Source organism: Entelurus aequoreus, linkage group LG16 (assembly GCF_033978785.1).
Source record: "Entelurus aequoreus isolate RoL-2023_Sb linkage group LG16, RoL_Eaeq_v1.1, whole genome shotgun sequence".
Lineage (NCBI taxonomy): Eukaryota > Metazoa > Chordata > Actinopteri > Syngnathiformes > Syngnathidae > Entelurus > Entelurus aequoreus.
Window position 1 is genome coordinate 17,308,268 of NC_084746.1, and position 27,042 is coordinate 17,335,309.

Below are 27,042 nucleotides of genomic sequence, written 5' to 3' on the forward strand. Positions count from 1 at the left end.
AGTCCCGCCCACTCCTGCAAATTCCGCACCCGGAACTTTTGTTTCATGTGTTTGCGCAGTGCCGGACGGAGAAAGTCGACGGGCCGGAATAAAAAATGGCGCTACGTTTAGACTCCACATTTTTAATCCGAAAAATGAAGGATTTAAGGAATTTAACGTTCAGAAGACATCGATTCAAAGAGAAATGGGTGTGTACAAAATGTCACTAATATTATAAAATTTATATTCAATGAATGACTGTTATTTTACACCCATTTACATGTTTGTAGCTGTGGTTGTTGAAGGACAATGTTCAAATGTCACCCATTTTCTAACTGTTTACTCGCAGGATACTTTAGTTTTAGTTTATTATTTCTTCGGTCAGTGGTCAACAAAATAAACAAACAGTTGTACATTCATAAATTTAAAATGTTGCAGACCGAAAGGGTTTAGGCTGAAGTTGAACACTTACTGCGCCTAACCCTTTAAACGATGTCAAAATATGAAATTTCCTTTGCACAACATATTATAAATACACCTTGTACATAACATGAACACTGTTCAACTATATACACAGTAAAGACATGTGAAATATCATTGTACATGTGTTAGTTAAACCTTTGTACCATATATATACTATATACAAACAATTATGCTTCCATCCATCCACCCATCTTCTTCCGCTTATCCGAGGTCGGGTCGCGGGGGCAGCAGCCTAAGCAGGGAAGCCCAGACTTATCCTCCCCAGCCGCTTCGTCCAGCTCCTCCCGGGGGATCCCGAGGCGTTCCCAGGCCAGCCGGCAGAGATAGTCTTCCCAACGTGTCCTGGGTCTTCCCCGTGGCCTCCTACCGGTCGGACGTGCCCGAAACGCCTCAGGCGTTCGGGTGGCATCCTGACCAGATGCCCGAACCACCTCATCTGGCTCCTCTACATGTGGAGGAGCAGCGGCTTTACTTTGAGCTCCTCCCGGATGGCAGAGCTTCTCACCCTATCTCTAAGGGAGAGACCCGCCACCCGACGGAGGAAACTAATTTCGGCCGCTTGTACCCGTGATCTTGTCCTTTCCGTCATAACCCAAAGCTCATGACCATAGGTGAGGATGGGAACGTAGATCGACCAGTAAATTGAGAGTTTTGCCTTCCGGCTGAGCTCATTCTTCACCACAACGAATCGATACAGCGTCCGCATTACTGAAGACGCCGCACCGATCCGCCTGTCAATCTCACGATCCACTCTTCCCTCACTCGTGAACAAGACTCCGAGGTACTTGAACTCCTCCACTTGGGGCAAGATCTCCTCCGCAACCCGGAGATGGCACTCCACCCTTTTCCGGGCGAGAACCATGGACTCGGACTTGGAGGTGCTGATTCCCATCCCAGTCGCTTCACACTCGGCTGCGAACCGATCCAGTGAGAGCTGAAGATCTTGGCCAGATGAAGCCATCAGGACCACATCATCTGCAAAAAGCAGAGACCTAATCCTGCAGCCAATTATACTTGCATTATTATTTATATCCATACTTGCCAACCCTCACGGTTTTACTCCCGGAATTCAGCGCCTCTACCGATAACCTCCCGGAAGAAATTTTCTCCCGATAAACTCCCGGAATTCAGCCGGAGCTGAAGGCCACGCCCCCTCCAGCTCAATGCGGACCTGAGTGGGGACAGCGGCGACAGTCTGTTTTCACGTCCGCTTTCCCACAATATAAGCAGCGTGCCTGCCCAATCACGTTATAACTGTAGAATGATCGAGGGCGAGTTCTTGGTTTCTTATGTGGGTTTATTGTTAGGCAGTTTCATTAACGTCCTCCCAGCGCGGTAACAACACACAACAACAGCAGTCACGTTTTCGTCTACTGTAAAGCAGTTCGTCTGCCGTAAACAGCAATGTTGTGACACTCTTAAACAGGACAATACTGCCATCTACTGGATAGCCTCCGGAACACTGAAATTCAAGTATTTCTTTTATTTATATGTATAAAAAAATATATATACAGTAAGGCTGCAGCTAACGATTATTTTTCTATCGATTAATCTATAGATTATTTTTTCGATTAATCGGTTAATCTATAGATTATTTTTTCGATTCATCTATAGATTATTTTTCCTTTTACCGATTATTTTTTATTTTATTTTATTTAAAATGAAGAAGAAAAAATAAAAGTAGGCCAGTTTTTTCAAAAGGCATGGCTTTTATTTACAAAAAAAAAAAAGTATGGCCACTCAGTCAACATTGACAACAACATGACAAAATATTCTGTAACAATGTAAACATTTAAAACTTTTAACATTTAACAAAATTAAAAGTAGCTTATTTGCTTTTTAATGTGCAAATATAAAAGTAATCATCCAGTGCAAATCTTAAGCATTTCAAAAGTAAAAGTATTGCTTATTTTGCTTTAAAATGTGCAAAAATAAAGATAAACATCCAATACAAAAAAGTGCAAAACGAAATATTTCTGTAACAGTGTAAACATTTCAACAAAAGTGAAAGTATTGCTTATTTGCTAAAATGTGCAAAAATAAAGATAAACATCAATACAAAAAAGTGCCAATCTAAATATTCTGGAGCACTGTAAACATTAAGTATTGCTTTTAAAATGTGCAAAATCAACATCCAGTCCAACACAGTACACAATAACCAATTCTACTCATTCCAGTGAGTGACTAACAGTTGTAATGAAGAAAGGTTAGCATGTCTACTTGCTTTGCTTCTTTTCTTGTTTACAATATTCCCAGCAGCTGAAAATAGGCGCTCAGAAGGGGTCGATGTGGCTGGAACTGAGAGGTAATTAGCCTTCACCTCAAGCCAGGACTGCGAGTGAGCTGAGCTGCAGTTTAAGTTTCTAGAAGGTCAACGGGCTCATAGTGATGTTACTAGTAGTTGACTGGGAGGTGTTTATTATCATTTGGGGAGAGTCCGCTGCCTGATGCTCACCTGCTAAACACCTATCTGCTCCACGCTGAAGCGCTGACTACATGCGCTCTGAATACGCACTGCTGATTGGCTGATAATGCTTCGTGTGTACCAATCAGATGGTTGTGTGGGTGGGACAATGCTGCGTGTGTACCAATCAGATGGTTGTATGGGTGGGACAATGCTGCGTGTGTACCAATCAGATGGTTGTATGGGTGGGACAATGCTGCGTGTGTACCAATCAGATGGTTGTATGGGTGGGACAATGCTGCGTGCTGAGACAGAGGCAGCCGCAGAAGGAGCAAAGCAACTTGTTAAGACTTTAGCAGCTAAAGTTAGCTTTAGCTTAGAAACTCGTTCGGTACACCCCCGTACCGAACCGAAAGCCCCGTACCGAAACGGTTCAATACAAAACACATAACGTTACACCCCTAGCAGATACAAATGACACATTCATGTTTTTGTGTAATGATGACAACGTATGCTAACGCGGACGATTGACTAGTTGATGGTTGATGGTTTTCTTTTCAAATGTTCGTTCATAGCCGTTGTGCTGCTATGCTCGACACAGTGTGCATACAACAACATTATTAGGCTGTGTATTGAAATACTCCCACACTTTTGACGACTTTTGGCGTGCGTTTTTCCCCTCGCTCGCACAGTCTGCTTTGCGCTCCGCCATGACAGTAGTGTGACGTAATTATGCGACGCGTCGACGCACAAAAACGGCGTCGACGTATTTACATAACCGATGACGTCGACTACGTCGACGCGTCGTTTCAGCCTTAATATACAGTACATATATATATGTAGTAGGGCTGCAACAACTAATCGATTAAAATCGATTACCAAAATAGTTGGCGATTAATTTAGTCATCGATTCGTTGGAACTATGCTATGCGCATGCGCGGAGGCTTTTTTTTTTTTGGTTATTATTTTGTTGTTGTTGTTTTTTTTTTATAAACCTTTATTTATAAACTGCAACATTTACAAACAGCTGAGAAACAATAATCAAAATAAGTACAAAAACAGTACAAAAACAGTACAAAACAGCGCCAGGGCGGCACTGAGGCTACGTCTCATGAGGTGGCGTAAGCTAGCCAATGATGTGTCATGTGCAGCTCACGTGACGACGGTGTCTCCTTTCATAGAAAAATTTGAAAAATGGCGCAGGAAAACACTACCGATAGTTTAGCGGAGAAACATCTTAAAGTTATTGTTTCAATGGAGAAAAGTGTACGACCTAAGTTGTCAAAAGTGTGGGAACACTTCACTTTAAAGACTTCAAAGAAGACCGTATCTTGCAAAACGGCACGGAAGTACAACATTGCTTCAGAAGCACCTGAAGAAGAAAAATGTTGGAGCCATGGATGAAGGGAAGAACTCACAGTACGTAACTTTTTAAGTCCATAGTGGCAACAACCATTCATGAGTTCAGCTTTTTTGTGAGTAACGTTAAAGTTATGCCTTTGTTGCAACGCGGGGCTGATAATGTGTCTCCGGCACATTTGACTCCGTTTTGAGAGAGAAAACGCACGGTTACCAATTTCGAAATAAACGTAACGGACAGAAATATCTCATGTTGGTTTCATAATGGATCAATGTAGCCGGGCTGATAAAGCTATATAAATATATTTAGATTTGAGTGACGCTTTAGTATAACTAAACGTTATGAAGGTGCTGGAATATTTCATGCTATTATTCAGAGGCAGCCTAAAATTAATCCTTTATTATTCACAACAGAAACATGTACAATATCTGATTCAGTTCTGATGAGTTACATTTCTGTGTTATTGTTGGTGTATGCTGCACCCCCAATGTCCACAACATGGTGCCAGTATGCTGTTTTTTTTTCAATAAAATACTGGAAAGGATAGAAATGTAGTTTGTCTCTTTTATCCGATTATTAATCGATTAATCGAAGTAATAATCGACAGATTAATCGATTATCCAATTAATCGTTAGTTGCAGCCCTAATATATAGCTAGAATTCCCTGAAAGTCAAGTATTTCATACATATATATATATATATATATATGTATGTATATATATATATATATATATATATATATATATATATATATATATATGTATATGTATATATATATATGTATATGTATATGTATATATATATATATATATATATATGTATATATATATATATATATATATATATATATATATATATATATATATATATATATATATATATATATATGTATGAAATACTCGAGTTGGTGAATTCTAGCTGTAAATATACTCCTCCCCTCTTAACCACACCCCCGCCCCCACCCCCCACCTCCCGGAATCGGAGGTCTCAAGGTTGGCAAGTATGTTATATCCCACATTTAGTTTGTAATTAACATTGATCATAGTATTAACTACTGTGTTGATTCAAGAGTGATATATTTTCCCAAGACATTGGTCTTAAAGTGTTTTTTAAATGAGTGAATGGAACTGTAACATTTTAAGGAATCATCCAAGCTGTTCCACAGATGAACGCCCCTGACAGAAACACATCTACTTTTTAAGCTCGTTCTTATGTTTGCTTTCTGAAAGACAGCTGATCCTCTGAGGTCATAGGGACTCTCCCTAGGTTTGAACCTCTCCTGTAGACACCGAGGCACAATAGCAGTGTTGAGGTCAACAAGATCGTGCAGTTTTAATGTTTTTAATTTAATGAAAAGATACTTAATTGAATACACATGAAGAAGGAGCCAAAGCAATAGTGAATGAAATCCCCTGGTACAAAGTCAAAAAGGCCCGTTTACACTAAGATAACTTAGGTTATCCAGGCTAAATCCCACCTAACCTTATCCGTGTCCACACAGAACAATGCCACCGTTTAAAATTAAGTTAAAGTACCAATGATTGTCTCACACACACACACTAGGTGTGGTGAAATTTGTCCTCTGCATTTGACCCATCCCCTTGTTCACACCCTGGGAGGTGAGGGGAGCAGTGAGCAGCAGCAGTGGCCGCGCCCGGGAATTATTTTGGTGATTTAACTCCCAATTCCAATCCTTGATGCTGAGTGCCAAGCAGGGAGGTAATGGGTCCCATTTTTATAATCTTTGGTATGACTCGGCCGGGGTTTGAACTCACGACCTACCGATCTCAGGGCGGACACTCTTAACCACAAAGGCACTGAGCAGATTAATGTTAAGACCCCCCTCACCCGCTCCGTCAGCCGGCGCAACGCGACCTACTACGCATGCGTGGAAAATGCGCACGTCATAGTCACCTCCAGTGTTGCTTTGTGTGCAAGTTATTAAATGTATCTTATCTGAACAATATCCAGTGTTGTGGTATTTCAATGAACTGCAATCCAGAGTGCTGTGGGCCCCTATTGTAGTGAGTCACACCTGAGCCATCATAAATTAATCAAGTCTTTATTGGACACAAAAGTACACAATGTGAAGAACATTTGACAACAATCAATCTAGGGTTCTAGATATCTGGTCAGGACACTCCTCACTCTTTTGCCTTCACCTTCATTGTCCATTCGTTTTTGGTGACGTTATATACTCTGGACCTAGACGTTGAGTCTGTGACATACATGGCGGACAAATTGGCACGTAATAGTCACCTCCAGTGGTTGCTTTGTGTGCAAGTTCTTAAATTGATCTTATTTGAAAAATATCCAGTGTTGTGGTATTTCAATTAACTAGAATCCAGTGTGCTGTGGGGCCCTGTTGTAGTGAGTCACACCTGAGCCATCATAAATTAATCAAATCTTTATTGGACACGAAAGTAAACAATGTGACAAAGAACATTTGACAACAATCAATCTAGGGATCTAGATATCTGGTCAGGACATTCCTCACTCTTTTGCCTTCACTTTCATTGTCCATTCCTTTTTGGTGACTTTATATACTCCGGACCTAGACGTTGAGTCCGCGACATACATGGCGGAAAGTAACAGATACAGTCTGCTTTGCCAGTCCAAAAGCATTCGCCGTTTTCCGTAGTTAGTCTTCCCTCGACGGCCAGGTAACACAAAGCACACGCTACCTTTTTAATCACTTCCACGGTAGCCCGCATTCTCGTTGACTCCTTCGACAAATGGACGAAGTTTTTCAGTAAAGTAGAATCACAGCTGACCTGGACATTGGAAAGTTCTCTTGCCGTCTGAGAAGTGTTGTATCCCAAATAGCTGCAATCGCTTTCTCTTAAGGTATTCATGTGTGAATTCCACAAGTGTCTGTACAGACGGAAGGAGAAACAAGGGCATGTCTGGATGACTCGCCTCCATATTTCCAGTGGTTAGCTCCTAGTTACAAAACCGCTTTATTATGAAGCTGGCTGTGGCGCGTTCTTTCTGACGTCACTTCCTGTGTGGGGCACGGTCTTTCTGGCGTCACTTCCTCTCCGAACTCAGTTTGTAAACGATCAATGAGTCCATACAAGAGCCGAAGATTCAAGAAATACACGGCGCACTTACCCGTGTAAACATTTGTCCGAGGAGGGGAACCTTAAACGATAGTTTAGTGTGGCTGAAACGGGGCTTAGGCTAAATAATTATTCGTTTAAGGGGTTATCCGGCTTAATGTAGACATAGCCTAAGGCTCACCTTAAGTGACTTCACTATAATACCTAGGTGTCAAAGTCAAGGCCCAAGAATGAATTATCTATGGCCTCCGGGATGATATTTTTTTAGAGTTAGAACCACACGCACCCACCAATATTCCATTCCCCACAATGCAACGGTAGCCTGCGAACTCACTGCAGCGCCGCAAGTGTGCCTCGGCTTCATTATTCATCAACAGACAGGGCAGATGTCAACTTTCAGCAAACCCCTTCCCCAATAATGGCTAAACGGAAGGTGGACGGTGAGAACGGGGGGTTTCAAGCCAGGTAGGAGGCAGAGAACATGTTCTCGGAGGTAAAAGGCAAACAAGTGTGGCTGTAGTGTAAGAATATAATCTAAGAAGGCACTAGGAAATGTCTAAGAAACACAAAGACAAGAATATGGACACGGAACAAAGGCTACAGAAGGTGGAAGAAGCAAAAAAAGGTCTTAAGTCCCGGCAGGCTCTGTTTACAAAAGCCACATCACAAAGCTATGGTGGGATTTTGATAACTGACATCATGTTTAAATATAATTGTAATATTTGAATGATGATAAATGAATGTGTTGTGGCAGTATGCAGATTTCACCAATGCTTCAGTTTGTGAAAACTTTTCATAATATTTTTAATTAACTGGCAACGTTAGAATGCTAAACAGGAAGTGCTTGAAGTTTAATGGCTTTGTAAAAACACTGAGACAAAATCTAAATTTATTGTGTTCTTCATGGTGTTTTTGAAACGGCACCAATTTTTTCCTCAGAGTTTTCAATTTATGTCAAGTGTTTTGCCAAGAAGATTATTTGTAGTATATACATTTTCAGAATGTACTTGTTCTATTTTTGGCCAAAGTAAGACAAAGGAAATAATCTCAAGTTGTCTTTATTTTTAAGTTATTATGCCATTATTTTACCAGTCCGGCCCGCGTGGGAATAGATTTTCCTTTATGCAGCCCTAGAGCTAAAATTAGTTTGACACCCCTGGTATAATATGATCAATCAATCAATCAATGTTTATTTATATAGCCCTAAATCACAAGTGTCTCAAAGGGCTGCACAAGCCCCAACGACATCCGCGGTACAGAGCCCACATAAGGGCAAGGAAAAACTCACAACCCCAATGGGACGTCGATTGGAATGACTATGAGAAACCTTGGAGAAGACCGCATATGTGGGTAACCCCCCCTCTAGGGGAGACCGGATGCAATGGACGTTGAGTGGGTCTGACATAATATTGTGAAAGTCCAGTCCATAGTAGATCTAACATAATAGTGAGAGTCCAGTCCATAGTGGGGCCAGCAGGAGACCATCTCGAGTGGAGACGGTTCAGCAGTGCAGAGATGTCCCCAACCGATGCACAGGCGAGCAGTCCACCCCGGGTCCCGACTCTGGACAGCCAGCACTTCATCCATGGCCACCGGACCTGTGTCCCCCCCCCCCCCACAAGGGAGAGGGGGGCAGAGGAGAAAAGAAAAGAAACGGCAGATCAACTGGTCTAAAAAGGGGGTCTATTTAAAGGCTAGAGTATACAAATGAGTTTTAAGATGGGACTTAAATGCTTCTACTGAGGTAGCAGCTCTAACTGTTACCGGGAGGGCATTCCATAGTACTGGAGCCCGTATAGAAAACGCTCTATAGCCCGCAGACTTTTTTTGGGCTCTGGGAATCACTAATAAGCTGGAGTTCTTTGAACTTAGATTTCTTACCGGGACATATGGTACAATACAATCGGCAAGATAGGATAGAGCTAGACCGTGTAGTACTTTATACGTAAGTAGTAAAACCTTAAAGTCACATCTTAAGTGCACAGGAAGCCAGTGCAGATGAGCCAGTATAGGCGTAATATGATCAAACTTTCTTGTTCTTGTCAAAAGTCTAGCAGCCGCATTTTGTACAAACTGTAATCTGTTAATGCTCGACATAGGGAGACCCGAAAATAATACGTTACAGTAATCGAGACAAGACGTAATGAACGCATGAATAGCGATGTTACGGAGATGAAAGAAGGCCGTTTTAGTAACACTCTTAATGTGTGACTCAAACGAGAGAGTTGGGTCGAAGATAATACCCAGATTCTTTACCGAGTCGCCTTGTGTAATTGTTTGGTTGTCATATGTTAAGGTGGTATTATTAAATAGATGTCGGTGTCTAGCAGAACCGATAATCAGCATTTCCGTTTTCTTGCCGTTGAGTTTATGCTGTGCCTGTCTAAACCCCAGACTGACTTCTGCAAATCATTATTGAATCATACATTGAAGTGAATTAATTAATATGTTCTACATCCATATTAAAAGAGAATGTAATTTGCTTGTGCGATCACATTTGCTAACATATTGGCAACTTTTTCACAGGCTGCTTCGCACCCGAAACACCCTGCGACCAGTTTAGCTCAGCAGCAGTTTGACATCACCTACAACACTCAACTGGGGCAGCTCTGGCCATCGGTTCGAGTCGCCCTGCTCTCGGAGAAAAAATATGGAGCTCTGCTAAATAATTTCTGCAGTGATGCTTTGGTGGAAGATCTCCATTCTCTAGGATGTAGAGATTTCCTCACAGATATAAACACAAAAGGTGAGGATGGTATGCTGCCACTCCCAAGTGTTATTCATGTTGTGTTATTTTCAATGAATATTTAATTTTGTCTCAAACAGTTGATTCTCTGTGATTACATTATTCAGGTGTGGAGTGTGACTCAGAAGGTGGCGCATCCCTTCCACACCTCAGTCCTAACATCAAGTGCGTTGTCTTTCCGAGAGGGGATATAACAAGATTCAAGCAAGCCAGGTGAGATTAGTATTATTGTGTTTATGGTCTGATTCCTTCAACAGTTGTCTGCTCTTGCTCTCTTAAGACCAGATGCATCGGGGCTTTTAAGCCACTACCTGATGGATGCTGCGTCAGTGTTGCCCTGCCTTGCTCTAGACGTTCTCGAGGGCCACAATGTGCTGGACCTCTGTGCGGCCCCAGGAGGAAAGACCTTGGCTTTGTTGCAGACTCAAGCCATTGGTATTGTGAAATATTGTTCACTATTTGACTAAAGGTCTTGGGACGTACATCTTGATTAACTAAGTAGCAGTTTTGATCTTTATGTGTGTGGTGTGCTACGATAATATCACCACACACAACACATCTGTCCTACCATAAAGCCAGACTCTAGTCCTCCAAGCCCAAAAGGCTGTGTGAACAAACGTGATCTGAAGGGGTGGGTGTATCGATCTAAATATAGATAGTATTGACAGCAAGTTGGGTGTTGGTTTAATACAAGCATAGTCGGATCGATACTTTTGTTGTAGTTTTTATTTTATACCTCCAGCAAATTTCTCGATTATCCTCAAATAATCATTATTATTATCTCTTCTAGTCTTCAGTGTTATTTTTCACAAATATCTGCATGTCATGTTGGTTATTTTAGTGGTTTTGTTTACATTTTAAAGTACATTTTTGATACATTGTTACTTTTGTTGCAGTGTTTCCCACACATTCATTTATTTGTGGCGGCCCGCCACGAAAGAATTACGTCCGCCACAAATATAAAAAAAAAAAAAAAAAAATATTTTTTATTTTTTTTGTATTTTTTTTGTCCTGTCCAGCTTCTCAGGCAAATCATATAGTTGATGTAGATGCCCATATAGGCTGTTCAGATTTACATTACAAAAGAGAAGTGTAGGATAGTGTAGGCCTTATTTGTATTTCACCACTACTGTTTTCTGTTTATTTGTTACTGACTGTGGCAGGACACCTCTGCCTCTGTTTCACTTTATGTTGCTGGTAAATAATATGGTTGTAGTAGTAGGCTAAATTTAAATTATTTAGTATGCACTAATTAAAGGGGCAGAGCTTTAAGAGACATTTAGCTTTTATATTTTATAAGATATATTTTTTGTAAGACCCACAATTAATAAATATATTTCAGTGAATAACTTATTGTTCAAATCTGTATTTAAATATGTACATAAATTGTTGTAATTATATTGTAAAATGGATGGATGGATGGATGGACGTTTAAAACAAAACTGTTATTAATTAGTAAGTATACATTTTTTTGAGCCTTTTTAGAGAAAATCATATTGTAGTAAATTATGCAAATTACTCGATGATGTCATGGTGACCACGCCCATAGCCACGCCCATAGCCACGCCTCCACCGCCACAGGTATCTTGGCAGTTTATGGGAAACACTGTGTTGCTATTATTTAATAGTGACTGGAAACAATTGTCTGTAGTGTGCAACTGAAAGGGGATACTTAATATACTATAACATTGTTTTAAAATGTGTATTTAGTTATAAAATACTTTTATTTGCATTACATATTTTTTTTAGTAATCATAATGGGGAAAATCGGAAAAAAACCGACCCAATTGTCTTTGAAGCACAGTACGTTCTGCTCTTTCTAAATCCTATGTATTAGTGATGTGCGATACCACTGATTTTATTTCCGATCTGATATTGAGTAAAATTCAGGCTGGTATCGACGATGATCTGATACACATACTTTGCACAAGTATACCTAATGTGTGTGGTAAAATGTAATAAGTAGTATACAGTATTTCAAATGTTGCTGCTCTTGGGGGATCATCTTTAAACGATATAAAATCCCAGGGCTAAACAAATGAACGTTATCAATGTATGCAGGGGCCATTTTAGTATTATTTTATTTTGTAAGGAAACAAAATGCTACATAGACCGATGACATACATTCAAAGGTTCAGCTTTGTGTGATAGGTGACAAAGTATAGTATCATTAGTTATTGCAGGCTGTCCAAAGTGCGGCCAGGGGGCCATTTGCGTACCAAAGCGCCGGTCTTGTTGGCATGCAAAATATTGTCAGATGAAAAACAACAGTAAAAATGTAAGAAAAAAAAAGAGCGAAAAGATGTAATCTATTTAGGAAAACTAACTAATAATAATACAATGTTTCACTTGTAACACAAAGCTGACACTAAGTTTGGATATATACGTCTGTTTGTAGCATTTTTTTAAACAAAAACAAATATTAAAATGTCCCCCACATAATTTTTGTATTAATTTGTGTTCATTTTTAATTACAATTTCAGCTTTTTTTAATTAAATGACCAAAACCAGTGAAGTTGGCATGTTGTGTAAATCGTAAATAAAAACAGAATACAATGATTTGCAAATCCTTTTCAACTTATATTCAATTGAATAGACTGCAAAGACAAGATATTTCATGTTCCAACTGAGAAAAGTAATTTATTTTTTGGAAATAATCATTAACTTAGAATTTAATGGCAGCAACACCTTGCAAAAAAGTTGGCACGAGGGCATGTTCACCACTGTGTTACATGGCCTTTCCTTTTAACAACACTCAGTAAACGTTTGGGAACTGAGGAGACCAATTTTTGAAGCTTTTCCAGGTGGAATTCTTTCCCATTCTTGCTTGATGTACAGCTTAAGTTGTTCAACAGTCTGGGGTCTCCGTTGTGGTATTTTAGGCTTCATAATGCGCCACACATTTTCAATGGGAGACAGGTCTGGACTACAGGCAGGCCAGTCTAGTACCCGCACTCTTGAAGCCACGCTGTTGTAACACGTGGCTTGGCATTGTCTTGCTGAAATAAGCAGGGGCGCGCATGAAATAGAAGTTGCTTGGATGGCAACATATGTTGCTCCAAAACCGGTATGCACCTTTCAGCATTAATGGTGCCTTCACAGATGTGTAAGTTACCCGTAGCATCACAGATGCTGGCTTTTGGACTTTGCGCCTATAACTATTCCTCTTTGTTCCGGAGGACACAACATCCACAGTTTCCAAAAACAATTTGAAATGTGGACTCGTCAGAACACATACAGTAACACATTTCTACTTTGCATCAGTCCATCTTATATGAGCTTGGGCCCAGCGAAGCCAGTGGCGTTTCTGGGTGTTGTTGATAAATGGCTTTCGCTTTACATAGTAGAGTTTTAACTTGCATTTATTGATAGTTACTGACGGTGGTTTTCTGAAGTGTTCCTGAGCCTGTGTGGTGATATCCTTTACACACTGAGGTCGGTTTTTGATGCAGTACCGCCTGAGGGATCGAAGGTCACGGGCATTCAATGTTGGTTTTCAGCCTTGCCGTTTACGTGCAGTGATTTCTCCAGATTCTCTGAATTTTTTGATGATATTACGGACCGTAGATGGTGAAATCCCTAAATTCCTTGCAATAGCTGGTTGAGAAATTTTGTTCCTAAACTGTTGGACAATTTGCCCACACATTTGTTCACAAAGTGGTGACCCTCGCCCCATTCTTGTTTGTGAATGACTGAGCATTTCATGGAAGCTGCTTTTATACCCAATCATGGCACCCATCTGTTCCCAATTAGCCTGTTCACCTGTGGGATGTTCCAAATAAGTGTTTGATGAGCATTCCTAAACTTTCTCAGTCTTTTTTGCCACTTGTGCCAGCTTTTTTTAAACATGTTGCAGGCATCAAATTCCAAATGAGCAAAAAATAACTACGTTTTCCAGTTCTAATTTTAAGTATCTTGTCTTTGCAGTCTATTCAATTGAATAGAAGTTGAAAAGGATTTGCAAATCATTGTATTCTGTTTTTATTTACCATTTACACAACGTGACAACTTCACTGGTTTTGGGTTTTTGTTGTTTTTTTCCCAACATGTTACTACGGGCCTACAAAACTCGAGCTGCGGGTAGCACTTTGGACCCCCCTCAAAAGAATCAATATTTTTATTCGAGAATAGACATCAGAGTATAAAGATCTGGTATTGATACTTGATTATCAATCCGCACATCACCAGTAATTATTGCTCATGGAAGACCCTTTTCTGTCCCAGCATGCCCCACTGTACACTTGGCATGCTTAGATGAGCCCATCAAACACATTTTGAACACTGACTGTGAGCCAGCAGAGCATCTCTTTTCTACACCAGTAACTTCAGGTTCTGACATCACAAATAAATACACAAATATTCTCTAAAATGTGTAAAAAAAAATCTCCCCAGAAGAGCAGAAGGTGTTGCGACCAACTATGGTTGTACGGTATACCGGTACTGGTATAGTATCGCGGTACTAATGAATCAAAAACGGTACTATACTCTGAAAAGTACTGGTATTCTGATTCCCGGGCATGACGGCGCGTCGTCACCTCATGACTTTGCTGGTTTTAGGAGCAGAGGAGCATGTTCGGCAGCGCAAACACACAGAGTACTTACAAGCAGACATAGTGGTAGACAAAAAAAGGGAGAATGGATGCATTTTGGCTTAAAAACTAAAGATAAAGGTGAAGCTATAACACTGAAACGCCCTCAGGAAGAGGTGCTTTAAGACATGGCCAGCTAGCTAGCAGCTAACATCCATCCGCAGTCTGCAGTGTTTTAGCTACTTCTAAATGACTAATCCTCGCCTCCATGGCGACAAATAAAGTAAGTTTCTTACAAGTATCATCCCTGCAGGACGAGGAATAGCTAAACATGCTTCACTACACACCGTAGGAGGATACAATAGCTAACCGCTAACAGCAAGCTAGCACCCCTGAATGTTAACAATTGGCATCCACCTAACATCCACTGTAATGATACCAAGTCGACTACCATAAGTACATCAATATTTTTTTATCGTCACAAAATCTTTTTTCCTTTTTTAAAAATGTATATTATGTTTATAAACTCAGGAAATATGTCCCTGGACACATGAGCACTTTAAATATGACCAGTGTATGATCCTGTAACAACTTGGTATCGGATCGATACCTAAATTTGTGGTATCATCCAAAACTAATGTAAAGTATCAACAGAAAATAAGTAATAAGTAAGTGATTATTACATTTTAACAGAAGTGTAGATAGAACATGTTGAAACAGGAAGTAAGCATATATTAACAGTAAATGAACAAGTGGATTAATAATCCATTTTTACAGCTTGTCTTTCATAATTTGGACAAAATAGAATGATACAATATGTTACTGCATATGTCAGCAGACTAATTAGGAGTCTTTGTTTGTTTACTTACTACTAGAAGACAAGTTGTTTAGTATGTTCACTATTTTATTTAAGGACAAAATTGTTCTTCGATTGCAATAAGAAACATATGTTTAATGTACCCTAAGATTATTTGTTAAAATAAAGCCAATAATGCCATTTTTTGTGGTCCCCCTTAAAGTTAGAAAAGTACCGAAAAGTATTGAAATACATTTTGGTACCGGTACTAAAATAGTGGTATCGGGACGACCCTACGACCAACTTACATTTGACCTTCTTATCGCTTTAGTCACCAGGTGTCCCAATACTTTTGTCCTCATATGCTCCTTCCTGCTGTTTCTTTCAATGATTGCAAATAACGTCAACCCATTATCTGCACACCTCAGGTTTTTTGTGTTTAAACGACGCCTCTGTGTCTCGGACATCAAGACTGAGAAAGGTGCTCCACAGCTTCATCCCTAAAGCGCTTTTGAACCCTGAGAAGCTGCGCGTCACTTCCTTTGATGGCAGCAAGTGGGGGGAAATAGAACACAACACTTTTGACAGAGTAAGACAGTCATGTTATAGCGTTTGTACGCTCAAGACGCTAACTGCCTGTGCTCGGTCTGTGTTTAGGTCCTCGTGGATGTTCCCTGTACCACGGACCGACATTCACTCATGGAGGATGACAACAATATATTCAACAAGAGCAGAACCATCGAGAGACGACGTCTGCCTCAACTGCAGCTAGAGCTACTAATGTAAGCAAGGAACACGTTTTATGCTGTTATGTCAGACTAGGGCTTGGCGATATGGCCTTTTATTAATATCTTGATATTTTTAGGCCATGTCACAATACACGATATGTATCTCGATATTTTGCCTTAGCCTTGAATGAACACTTGATGCATATAATCACAGCAGTATGATGATTCTGTGTCTACATTAAAACATTCTTGTTCATACTGCATTAATATATGCTCATTTTAAACTTTCATGCAGAGAGGGAAATCACAACTAAGTCAATTGACCAAAACTGTATTTATTAAACAGTTATTAAGCAGTGGCACAAACATTCATGTCATTTCAAAACAGAAAGTGCAATATTGTCAGAGCTATGAGTGCACTTTTGTGTATGATGTCACTAAGATGACATATCAAAACAGCCCTAAATTAAAGTGCACTTTTTGTACAGAACGCCTCTACCAGAGTTTAAAACAAATAAAGTGCACTTTTGTGCATGATGTCACACAAGATATTTCAATAACTGTCAAATGAAAATGAGCTGCATAATAGGAAATCAAATAGTGTATGTCCTTCGCTATGTGGTAGGTTCCTGCGGACGTTATCTCCTTCTGTTGTTGACTATTTTTTTCAAACGGTGTTGATCTGGAAATGATTGCCTCGGCATTTTGTTGGTGTGGCACCGAACAGAGATGTTGACATGCAGAGTTTCAAACACTCTTCATTCTCGAGTGGGTGACTTTTCAAATGATGCTACATATTAGCAGTAATGCTACTTTTTGTAGCAACGCTTTTGCCCCACACTTGACAAATTACGATTGTCTGTTCAATATATTCCCGCTTGAAACCAAACCACCGCCAGACGATGGACACCCTGCTGTTTTTCTTGGGAATTAATTCTTCCTTCATTTGTTACCAGATTCGCACCTTCTTTCTCTCGTATTACCACCCGCACCACAGCTAACGTTACCCATGCCGCTACCTCTCTGCTCCGCGAGGGCGTATACTGTACGTATGTAAGAAGGTGCGCTTGTTTTACGTCTCTGTGAGAAGGAGAGACAACAAAGAGTGAGAAACGCCTGTAGTGTAATGCCCGCAGCTAAAAGCAACTGCGTGAGAACATATACCGTATTTTCCGCACTATAAGGCGCACAGGATTATAAGGCGCACCTTCAATGAATGGCATATTTCAAAACTTTGTTCATATATAAGTAGGGTTGGGTATCGAGTATCGATCGGAACCGGGACTAACGTTCCGATTCTCCCGGAATCGTACAAAAGTTTACATTTCGATTCCTATTTTCGATGCTGTCACGCCAATTTAGTCCGCCGACCGGAAAAAAATATGTCCGCCGAACCGGAAGAAGAAGCCGCTGAACACCAACGAAGAAGCGCCCACCCCCGGAAGTGTTAGCATAGCCGATAGTGATGGGATCGGCAGTTCTTTTGACTGTACTGAATCACTAAAATCAGTTCCTTAAAATGATTCGTTCAAAAAATTTGTTCACCGAATCCCCCCCTCCCCCCAAAATAAAAAAATAGGAGGGGGGGGGCGTGCGTAGTACAGTACAGTGCAGACATTCGCGGGAGAAGCAGCAAATAGGCGCCCACACAACACTGCCTGAATCACGTTCGCAAACAACAACACTACCGCCCCTCCCTGAATCACGTTCGCGAACGACACAACACTAAGGGGGCGCCCCTTAGTACAGTACATAGTACAGTACAGTGCAGACATTCGCGGGAGAAGCAGCAAATAGGGTGAACGCGAGTCCCCACGCACTGCGTAGGGACTCGCGTTAATCTAACAACAACAACAGTTGCAGTAGAAGGGATAATAATAATAATAATAATAATAATAATATGAATCAGAATTGATCCCCAAGGAGAAATGTATTTTTGTTACAATAACTGTGTAAATAGTAGCCTATGTATGTGTACATACATTAGTTATTATTTTTAATTTAAATCTTCTCAAAACAGCCTGCCCTACACTTTACCCCCAGCCAGTAGACTGCTAGTAGACTAGTAGTCTACTCTCATAACTTTATGTGTTGAGATAATGGGGACGTGTGTTTGTTTTCATGTGGCTTGTTTTCATGGGATCGGCAGTTCTTTTGACTGTACTGAATCACTAGAATCAGTGACTGACACAGCGCCACACTGTGGCCGCAGTTCAGTACGTGAACCAAATCACTTCTGCAGTTCTTTTGACTGTACTGAATCACTAGAGTCAGTGACTGACACAGCGCCACACTGTGGCCGCAGTTCAGTACGTGAACCGAATCACTTCTGCAGTTCTTTTGACTGTACTGAATCACTAGAATCAGTGACTGACACAGCGCCACACTGTGGCCGCAGTTCAGTACGTGAACCGAATCACTTCTGCAGTTCTTTTGACTGTACTGAATCACTAGAATCAGTGACTGACACAGTGCCACACTGTGGCCGCAGTTCAGTACGTGAACCGAATCACTTCTGCAGTTCTTTTGACTGTACTGAATCACTAGAATCAGTGACTGACACAGCGCCACACTGTGGCCGCAGTTCAGTACGTGAACCGAATCACTTCTGCAGTTCTTTTGACTGTACTGAATCACTAGAATCAGTGACTGACACAGCGCCACACTGTGGCCGCAGTTCAGTACGTGAACCGAATCACTTCTGCAGTTCTTTTGACTGTACTGAATCACTAGAATCAGTGACTTACACAGCGCCACACTGTGGCCGCAGTTCAGTACGTGAACCGAATCACTTCTGCAGTTCTTTTGACTGTACTGAATCACTAGAATCAGTGACTGACACAGCGCCACACTGTGGCCGCAGTTCAGTACGTGAACCGAATCACTTCTGCAGTTCTTTTGACTGTACTGAATTACTAGAATCAGTGACTGACACAGCGCCACACTGTGGCCGCAGTTCAGTACGTGAACCGAATCACTTCTGCAGCAGCAGTACAGTTTAATTGCAAATCAGCATTATTATAATGATGATGATAGCTACTAAACAACATCAACAACAACAGTTGCAGTAGAATGGATAATAATAATAATAATAATATGAATCAGAATTGATCCCCAAGGAGAAATGTATTTTTGTTACAATAACTGTGTAAATAATAGCCTATGTATGTGTACATACATTAGTTATTATTTTTATTTTAAATCTTCTCAAAACAGCCTGCCCTACACTTTACCCCCCGCCCCCGCAGAGCAGAGAGCGAGAGCGTTGTCGTTCACTGAGTGATTCATGTCGTTAATCCGCGGTGAACGAATCGTTCGCTCAGTCCCTCCCCCCGCCCTCTCATTGGCTGCGTCGTTCGCCGACGTCGAGGGTTCAGTGAGTCACAGAATGCGCCAGTTCCACTCATACCGGCATGGTCGCGGCAGAGCTCAACTGAACTGAGAAAGGAACGAATCAGTTCATGAAGTGATTCGGTTCAGTACGTTCACTCAAAAGATTCGTTCTTTCGAACGAATCGTTCGCGAACGACACAACACTAATAGCCGAGCGAGTCAGTCAAGCTCAAGCATGGATAGCGGGCGTCGGCGGTCGAAAGTGTGGCTTCACTTTACAAAAAAAATTGAAATAACCGCGAAATAACAGAGCTCCATGTCCATCAAGAAACGAGTGGAGAGAGAGCTGCAGATGTACCAGGACGTTCCACCGATACTTATGTCTGACGACCCTGCTGCATGGTGGTGGTCCGGTGGAACCAACAAAAGACTTATCCTTTGCTGTCAGATCGCGCTTTCTCCTATTTATGCGTTCAAGCTTCTTCCACACCCAGCGAACGTGTATTTTCCACAGCAGGAGACACTATCTGTCCAGAACGCTCACGCATCCTGCCTGAGAAGGCGGATATGGTCATTTTCCTAAACAAGAACTGTCTCTGATTTTATACTGTACCTGCTGCTAATCTGGACTGGGTTTTGCAAGTTGTTTCTTATTGTTTATTTGCTTTTCTGCACCAGGTTAGCCCATCAGTGAGAGCACGGTAACATGTTTAAGTACCTGCAGCATCATACACTTGTGTGTGTAAATGTGTTTTCATGAGGTTTTCAAAAATAAAGCTCTCTTGAGGAAAGTGTACCCCTGGGAAAATGTATTCATAATTTATAATATTTATATTCAAGTTCATAGATTTGATATTTATATTCTAGTTGAAAACAGCCCTGTGAGGAATGTATAGTAAAGTTCATAAAAAGTTAATAGAATTAAAATTGATGGAGAATGTCAGACTATTTCATTCAGAAAGACTGTAGGTTAGCTAGCTCATTTAAAATATCCTAAACTTTTTTTTGACCCTGCCTCTTAAAAGAATCGGAACAGAGAATCGCCAGGAATCAGAATCGAAACAAAGAATCGGAATCGGAATCGTTCGAATTCAAACGATACCCAACCCTATATATAAGGCGCACCGGATTATAAGGCGCACCTATGTCAACAAAACAGTCAGATAGGTCAGTCAAACTTTATTAATAGATTACAAACCAGCGTTCTGACAACTCTGTTCACTCCCAAAATGAATAAACAGCTGATTTACTCGTGTGACGTAAATCAAACGTTAGTGCTATCACAATATAGTAACACTCCAAATAGTGCAGAGCAATAACAATATATCAATAACTCAACGTTGCTCAAACGTTAATGTCACACAACACAACACAACACACACAATAAACATGTAAAGCTCACTTTATGAAGTTATTCCTCATTCTCGAATCCCTCGAATTTTTCTTCTTCAGTGTCCGAATTAAACAGTGGGCGAATACGGCATCCAAAATGGCCGGATCCGTCTCGTCGAAGTCATTAATGCTGCTGTTGTCCAGCAGTTCAGTGACAATTCCTGCCTTCCTGAAAGTTCGGACCACAGTTGAGACTGAATCAGCCCAGGCATTTACGATCCACTGGCAGATAGTGGCGTATGTCGTCCGGCGCTGTCTCCTTCTTGGTGAACGTGTGTTCGCCTTCTGTCATTCACTGTTCCCACGCAGTTAGCAGTCTAGCTTCGAATGCCCTGTTGACACCAATATCTAGCGGCTGGAGTTCTTTTGTCAACCCACCCGGAATGACGGCGAGTATTGAATTAAGCGCGTAAGCGTGTCTCTTAATGTGATGTTATGAGCTAGGCTAGGGAATATAACAACTACACTACCCAGCATGCAACGGGAGTGACGAGCATGCGCGGTAGCCCTGAGAAGTGTTGTTGTATGTCGCCAAGACTCGCCATGCCGGCAGTTAGAATGTGGTTATGAGCACGTTGTGAGTAAACGTTGAGAACTCAGCCAACACGCCTCGTCTGCATTATTTATAATTAGACAGACAACACACTTAATAGGAGCCATTTTGGGGTCTTTATATAAACACACAAATGGAAATGAAACGTCATATATCCCAGCATGCACCGCGCGCTTCTTCTTCTACGGGGGCGGCTGCTTACCTCTTCTTCTACGGGGGAAAAAAGATGGCGGCTGTTTACCTTAGTTGCGAGACCTAAACTTTATGAATATGAAGTTTGTTGTGGCTCAATATTTGTCCATATATATGTAAGGCACACCGGATTATAAGGCGCACTGTCAGCTTTTGACAAAATTGGAGGTTTTTAGGTGCGCCTTATAGTGCGCAAAATACGGTACTCGAATATCACGATATAGTCATTTTCTATATCGCACAGAGACAAACCCGCGATATATTGAGTATATCGATATATCGCCCAGCCCTATGTCAGACTTAAATTTAGTCTCGGAACTTGTCCATCACGTTAGTCTATCTTACCAGCCTTCCCCAAACCAATGGTTAGGACGAGAAACCTGTCCTTGGTTAGGTTTTTTATTTTGGGTTATCAATTAAAATTGGTGAAAGTCTGTAAGCTATATGCTGATCATCAAATAGATGCACAATTACATGCGTGTTTTGTCTTTCGTTCCTGTTTCTTCTAAATGTTTGTCTATTTTTTATCATTAATTATAATGGGTATGTACATTATAGTTCTACAATCGGAATAAAACTGGACTCACTGGTGACGGTGGCAGAGAAGAGGACTGTGGAAAAACTAGTGAGCATCCTGGATGATGCCAGTCACCCTCTGCATACCGTTGTCAGTAGCCAGAGGAGCCTGTTCAGTGCTAGACTGCTTCATCCCAAGTGCAGGACTAATAGACTAAAAAACTCCTTTGTCCCACACGCCATTAGACTGTACAACTCCTCTCTGGGAGGGAGGGGGGGTACTGGGATGACAGGGGATGCAAAACAATAACAATGCAATAATTTTTCATAACATGGTCACTACTGCCTAGTTTCTCTTGTTATATTCTTATTTTACTGTTATATTTTTATTCTCATTGTTGCTTTTTATTTTTATTCTATTGTAATATTTTTCTATTTTGTTTCCATTTATACACCCATTATTTACTTTTTACTTTTAAATTTGATCTCAATTCTGTACACTGCTGCTGGAATTTTAATTTTCCAGAGGGAACTCTCCTGAAGGAATCAATAAAGTACTATCTATCTATCTATCTATCTATCTATCTATCTATCTATCTATCTATCTATCTATCTATCTATCTATCTATCTATCTATCTATCTATCTATCTATCTATCTATCTATCTATCTATCTATCTATATGACAGTATAATAAATATATGTTTTATTGTGTGGTTCACATAAGGAACCACATTTCTTTATTTAATCTTGTCTGAAGCTGTAAATTCTGGCCAGTGAATGACACCATACAGGCCCTCGAGTTCACTTTAAAACTTGGCAGACAAACATTTTTGCAGCAAATTCCTAAAAACATTAGAGTGCTCCTGTTGTATAGAGGAACTTGGACCACTGTAAACACATTGGAAGATCCTCGCGTTGACATTTTAACCTTACTAGCAAACATGGAACACTGGGGTCCAAATTTGAGGCGTTCCTCAAGGCACTCCTTTAAGTCCTCTTCTTTTTGACTGTTAAACATTTTTTTCGGAATGTGATTTATGTAAGTAAGGTGTTGCTGTAGCTTGTTTACTTTAGACGCAGTCAGTTATTAGTTCAACTGTTTTAGTTATACTAGTGGTGTTCCTCACCTGGGGATGGGTTGATTGGCAACACTAAATTGGCCCTAGTGTGTGAATGTGAGTGTGAATGTTGTCTGTCTATCTGTGTTGACCCTGCGACGAGGTGGCGATTTGTCCAGGGTGTACTCCGCCTTCCGCCCGAATGCAGCTGGGATAGGCTCCAGCACCCCCCGCGACACTGAAATGGACAAGCGGTAGAAAATGGATGGATGGATGGATGGATGGATAGTGGTGTTCCTCAAGGTTCCACTTTAGGTCCTCTCTTTTTCATCATTTGGGCTATTCAACTGGTGGCCAGAGAGTTCAGTAAAAAGAAAAAAAATTGTTTTGCAACAAATTCTTCAAAACACTAGAGTGCTGTCATAGAGATGATCTTTGACCAGCTTTTTTGCAGAAGGTCCCTAAAAACAACAGAGCGCTCCTGTAATTTTGACAAAATAAATACAGCAAAAACAAATGTCCACTCAACAGGGTGCTTGTCCTTCAGAATATACACAATAAAACTAATAGTGAAGGGAGAAGTACGGCCCCCAGGTTTTAGCTTTCTGAAAATATTTCCCCCAAAAAATGTAGTTGATTATAGTTTTGTGATTGTAATACGGTGAAACCTTGATTTATGAACTTAATTGGTTCTTGAACAGGATTCGTATATGTGTTCAGCTCCACTAATGGACATTGGAGTGTTACTTTCAAAGGCAAAATTAAAGTATTGCTAGAAACATAATTTTATATGGGACTTTATTGTATTATATGTATAGTACATGGTCCAAAAAGAAAAAAAGCATAAAACACCACCAGAATTAGAGATATTACAAGTCAAAGTGATGAAGCTTAGTGTTACGCTCATGACTTGGTGTAACTAAACATTACCCTATAAGATGAAAGCAATTGCATTTTATTGATATTTGAAATGTATTCAATGTTTATAAATGAATATTTAAATATACTAAATGTAAAAAAGGGAATAAATATTCAAAATGAGATCATTAAATGAAATCTAGTTTGGTTACGCCATCATGAGCGCAACACAAGGTTGTAAAAGTTTCAACTACAATTCTAAATAAGATGTCAAAAGCAAACTGAAATCAAATACACACAGCTTAAAGATTGATCAATACCTATTTAAATTTAGTAATACATAAATATGATGATTTATCAAAATATAAAAGAAATATACCTGAACAGAACGCTCATGATGGTTACACCAAAAAGTAACGTTATGAATCGCGTATCGTTTTTTTATTATCGGTATCGTTTTTTTTATTTTTGTTTTTTTATTAAATCAACATAAAGAACACAAAATACACTTACAATTAGTGCACTAACCCAAAAAAACTCCCTCCCCCATTTACACTCATTCACACTCATTCACACAAAAGGGTTGTTTCTTTCTGTTATTAATATTCTGGTTCCTACATTATATGTCAATATAGAACAATACAGTCTGCAAGGGATACAGTCCGTAAGCACACATGATTGTGCGTGCTGCTGGTCCACTAATAGTACTAACCTTTAACAGTTAATTTGACTCATTTTCATTAATTACTAGTTTCCATGTAACTGTTTTTGTATTGTTTTACTTTATTTTTTATTCAAGAAAATGTTTTTAATTTATTTCTTATTTTATTTATAATGATAATGATAAATAATAATATTTAAGTTGTTTTTTTAAAAAGGACCTTATCTTTACCATACCTGGTTGTCCAAATTAGGCATAATAATGTGTTAATTCCACGACTGTATATATCGGTAACGGTTGATATCGGTATCTGTAATTAAGAGTTGGACAATATCGGAATATCGGATATCGGCAAAAAAGCCATTATCGGACATCCCTAATTAATTTGATAATAAATCTGTTGATTGTGGAGTGTAGAATTCATCTTTTCTTGAAGTGCCGCAAACTAGAGTGCACTACTTGGCTGCCGCCAGTAGAAGTGCTGTTGATTCAGCCTCAACTAGTCTGAAGAACAACAACATGTGTCAGCTGCTGACACAAAATTGCTCTGAAAAGCTCTGGTCAGCATGACACTTCTGTCAGGTTCAAACACTGATGACATCTATTAAACAGACAAGAATCAAGGAATTAAACAGAGACAGAATTCAATTTAGCTCATTGAGGAGAAACGTCTGGGCTGTACTCTTTGCACAGTCTTCCACCACGCTCTGACGAAAGATTGTACGCATCCTCTTTTATTTGGACTTTCCCTGATTACATGGCAACAGCTGTTTCTAAAGGAAGTTTTGGTTCCTGTTTTGGTTACAAAACAGTTCAAAGAAAAGGTGCCTGGAGGGGGGTCAGGTCCTGCTTCCTCTCCGCTTTGTAGATCTCGGGTCAAGACAAAATCTTCCTGTGGATTACAATAGATCAAAGAAACCGACACCTTCATGTCGCTTCCCATCCTACACAGTGGAGTTTTACAAGCCTTTTGATTGGTAAGATCAAAGACAGCTTTTGTCCTCTCGCTGGGAACTTATGGAAACATAAAGATTTGTGATAACTTAGATACAATTATTCGGACAACTTCTTCCATCCAATTACTCATATTAATAAATAAAATATTATATAATACATGTAATATATTTTCTACAGCTTGTCCTATTCCATGAATCCTTGAATATTCAAAGGGTATCAGTGAATTAATTATTGATTGTTAATTTTCCCCACAAGTGACCCAAAAAATATTAGTCAATCCCTACCTATTAAAAGGGTCATGTTTATTTGGATGTAAACTAAAACTCCTATTGTCTTGCAGGGCAGGAGTGGCGGCGGCGTGTCCGGGAGGCGAGATCGTTTACTCCACCTGTACGCTTTCTCAAATCCAGAATGTTGGCGTTGTTCAGCAAGCCATCCACTTGGCTCAGGAGAACCATGGCATTCAGCTTCAGGTCAGTATGAAGAAGACACCAGTGTAGATGCAGACTACCAACAATGTACATTTTGTTAACAAACACAAGAAGTAATTCAACCGTTTTGGTTTGTCCTCTCCAATATGAAATCCACATGCAGGTAGTGGACCTGCGACCGCTCACACACATGTTCAGGAACACCTTTGACTTCGCTCCTGGCCTCCATGTGGGTGAGATGGTCATCCCACATTTAACAGCTAACTTTGGACCCATTTATATGTGCAAGTTGAGGAGGCTGACATAGACTGTGGACAGTGGGAAGACTCTGCTGAGGTTTTTACTTTTTGCTTGTTTGCTAAGATCAGTTAAAAAGTGAATGCATGGCCACACATCCAATAAAAGTCATCAATACTTTGTAATATGAAATGTTCAACAGTATAAGTACACTTAACAAACACTGAGGAGTAGGGATGTACACCATGTACCGTTTTTTTTGTTTTTTGGTACTGGTTCCAAATTGGGCCAGTCCAGGAAGACTGTTTAGATTCTGAACAAATAATACTGCTATTATTATTATGACACGCTGTCACATTCAGTTCAAGTGCTGCTAATAAGCACTGGTAGATGATAATCAGCTTGGAGTAATCACAAATAAGGAGGCAACACCATACAAAAGTTTGCAATGCAACAAATAAGAGTTAGTGTCAATTTGAAGTGAGCGCTACCTAACTCACGACCGCCACTACTGCGCTTCATCAATCCGACCGACGGTTAAGCCACAGGTGTCAAACTCAAGGCTCAGGGGCCATATCTGGCCCGCGACATCATTTTATCTGGCCCGCAAACACCTGGAAATGATATTTGCCAATAAAGTACTTAATATTTTCTCACTAAATGTAATGGATTTTTTTCATTTTGACAGAAAAAATATATGTACTGCTTGAACTTGCGTGCATTTTAAACTTCCACAGTATCCATTATTGCAACAAATGTTACAGT

At 40.2% G+C, this 27,042-nt stretch overlaps 1 protein-coding gene across 2 annotated transcripts; it reads left to right on the plus strand.

Annotated features, from left to right (window-relative positions):
* Window positions 1–30: 30 nt before the first annotated feature.
* nsun4 (NOP2/Sun RNA methyltransferase 4) lies at window positions 31–27,042 on the plus strand. Of its 2 annotated transcripts, none has more exons than XM_062022265.1 (8): window positions 31–188; window positions 9,815–10,034; window positions 10,142–10,247; window positions 10,315–10,469; window positions 15,788–15,948; window positions 16,017–16,141; window positions 25,955–26,082; window positions 26,204–27,042. In XM_062022265.1, exons 1-8 carry the CDS (start codon window positions 96–98, stop codon window positions 26,248–26,250), a joined length of 1,035 nt encoding a protein of 344 aa, XP_061878249.1. In that variant the 5' UTR covers window positions 31–95; the 3' UTR covers window positions 26,251–27,042. The 2 variants fall into 2 exon arrangements, with proteins under 2 accessions (XP_061878249.1, XP_061878248.1); XM_062022264.1 differs by having other exon boundaries at window positions 25,950–26,082; window positions 26,204–27,041.

Coding starts and splice junctions, on each gene's coding strand:
- nsun4 (XM_062022264.1), top strand. CDS start 96: ATGGCGCTACGTTTAGACTCCACATTTTTAATCCGAAAAATGAAGGAT. Junction 10,248..10,314: donor ACAAGATTCAAGCAAGCCAG/GTGAGATTAGTA, acceptor TGCTCTCTTAAG/ACCAGATGCATCGGGGCTTT. Junction 15,949..16,016: donor AACACAACACTTTTGACAGA/GTAAGACAGTCA, acceptor GTCTGTGTTTAG/GTCCTCGTGGATGTTCCCTG.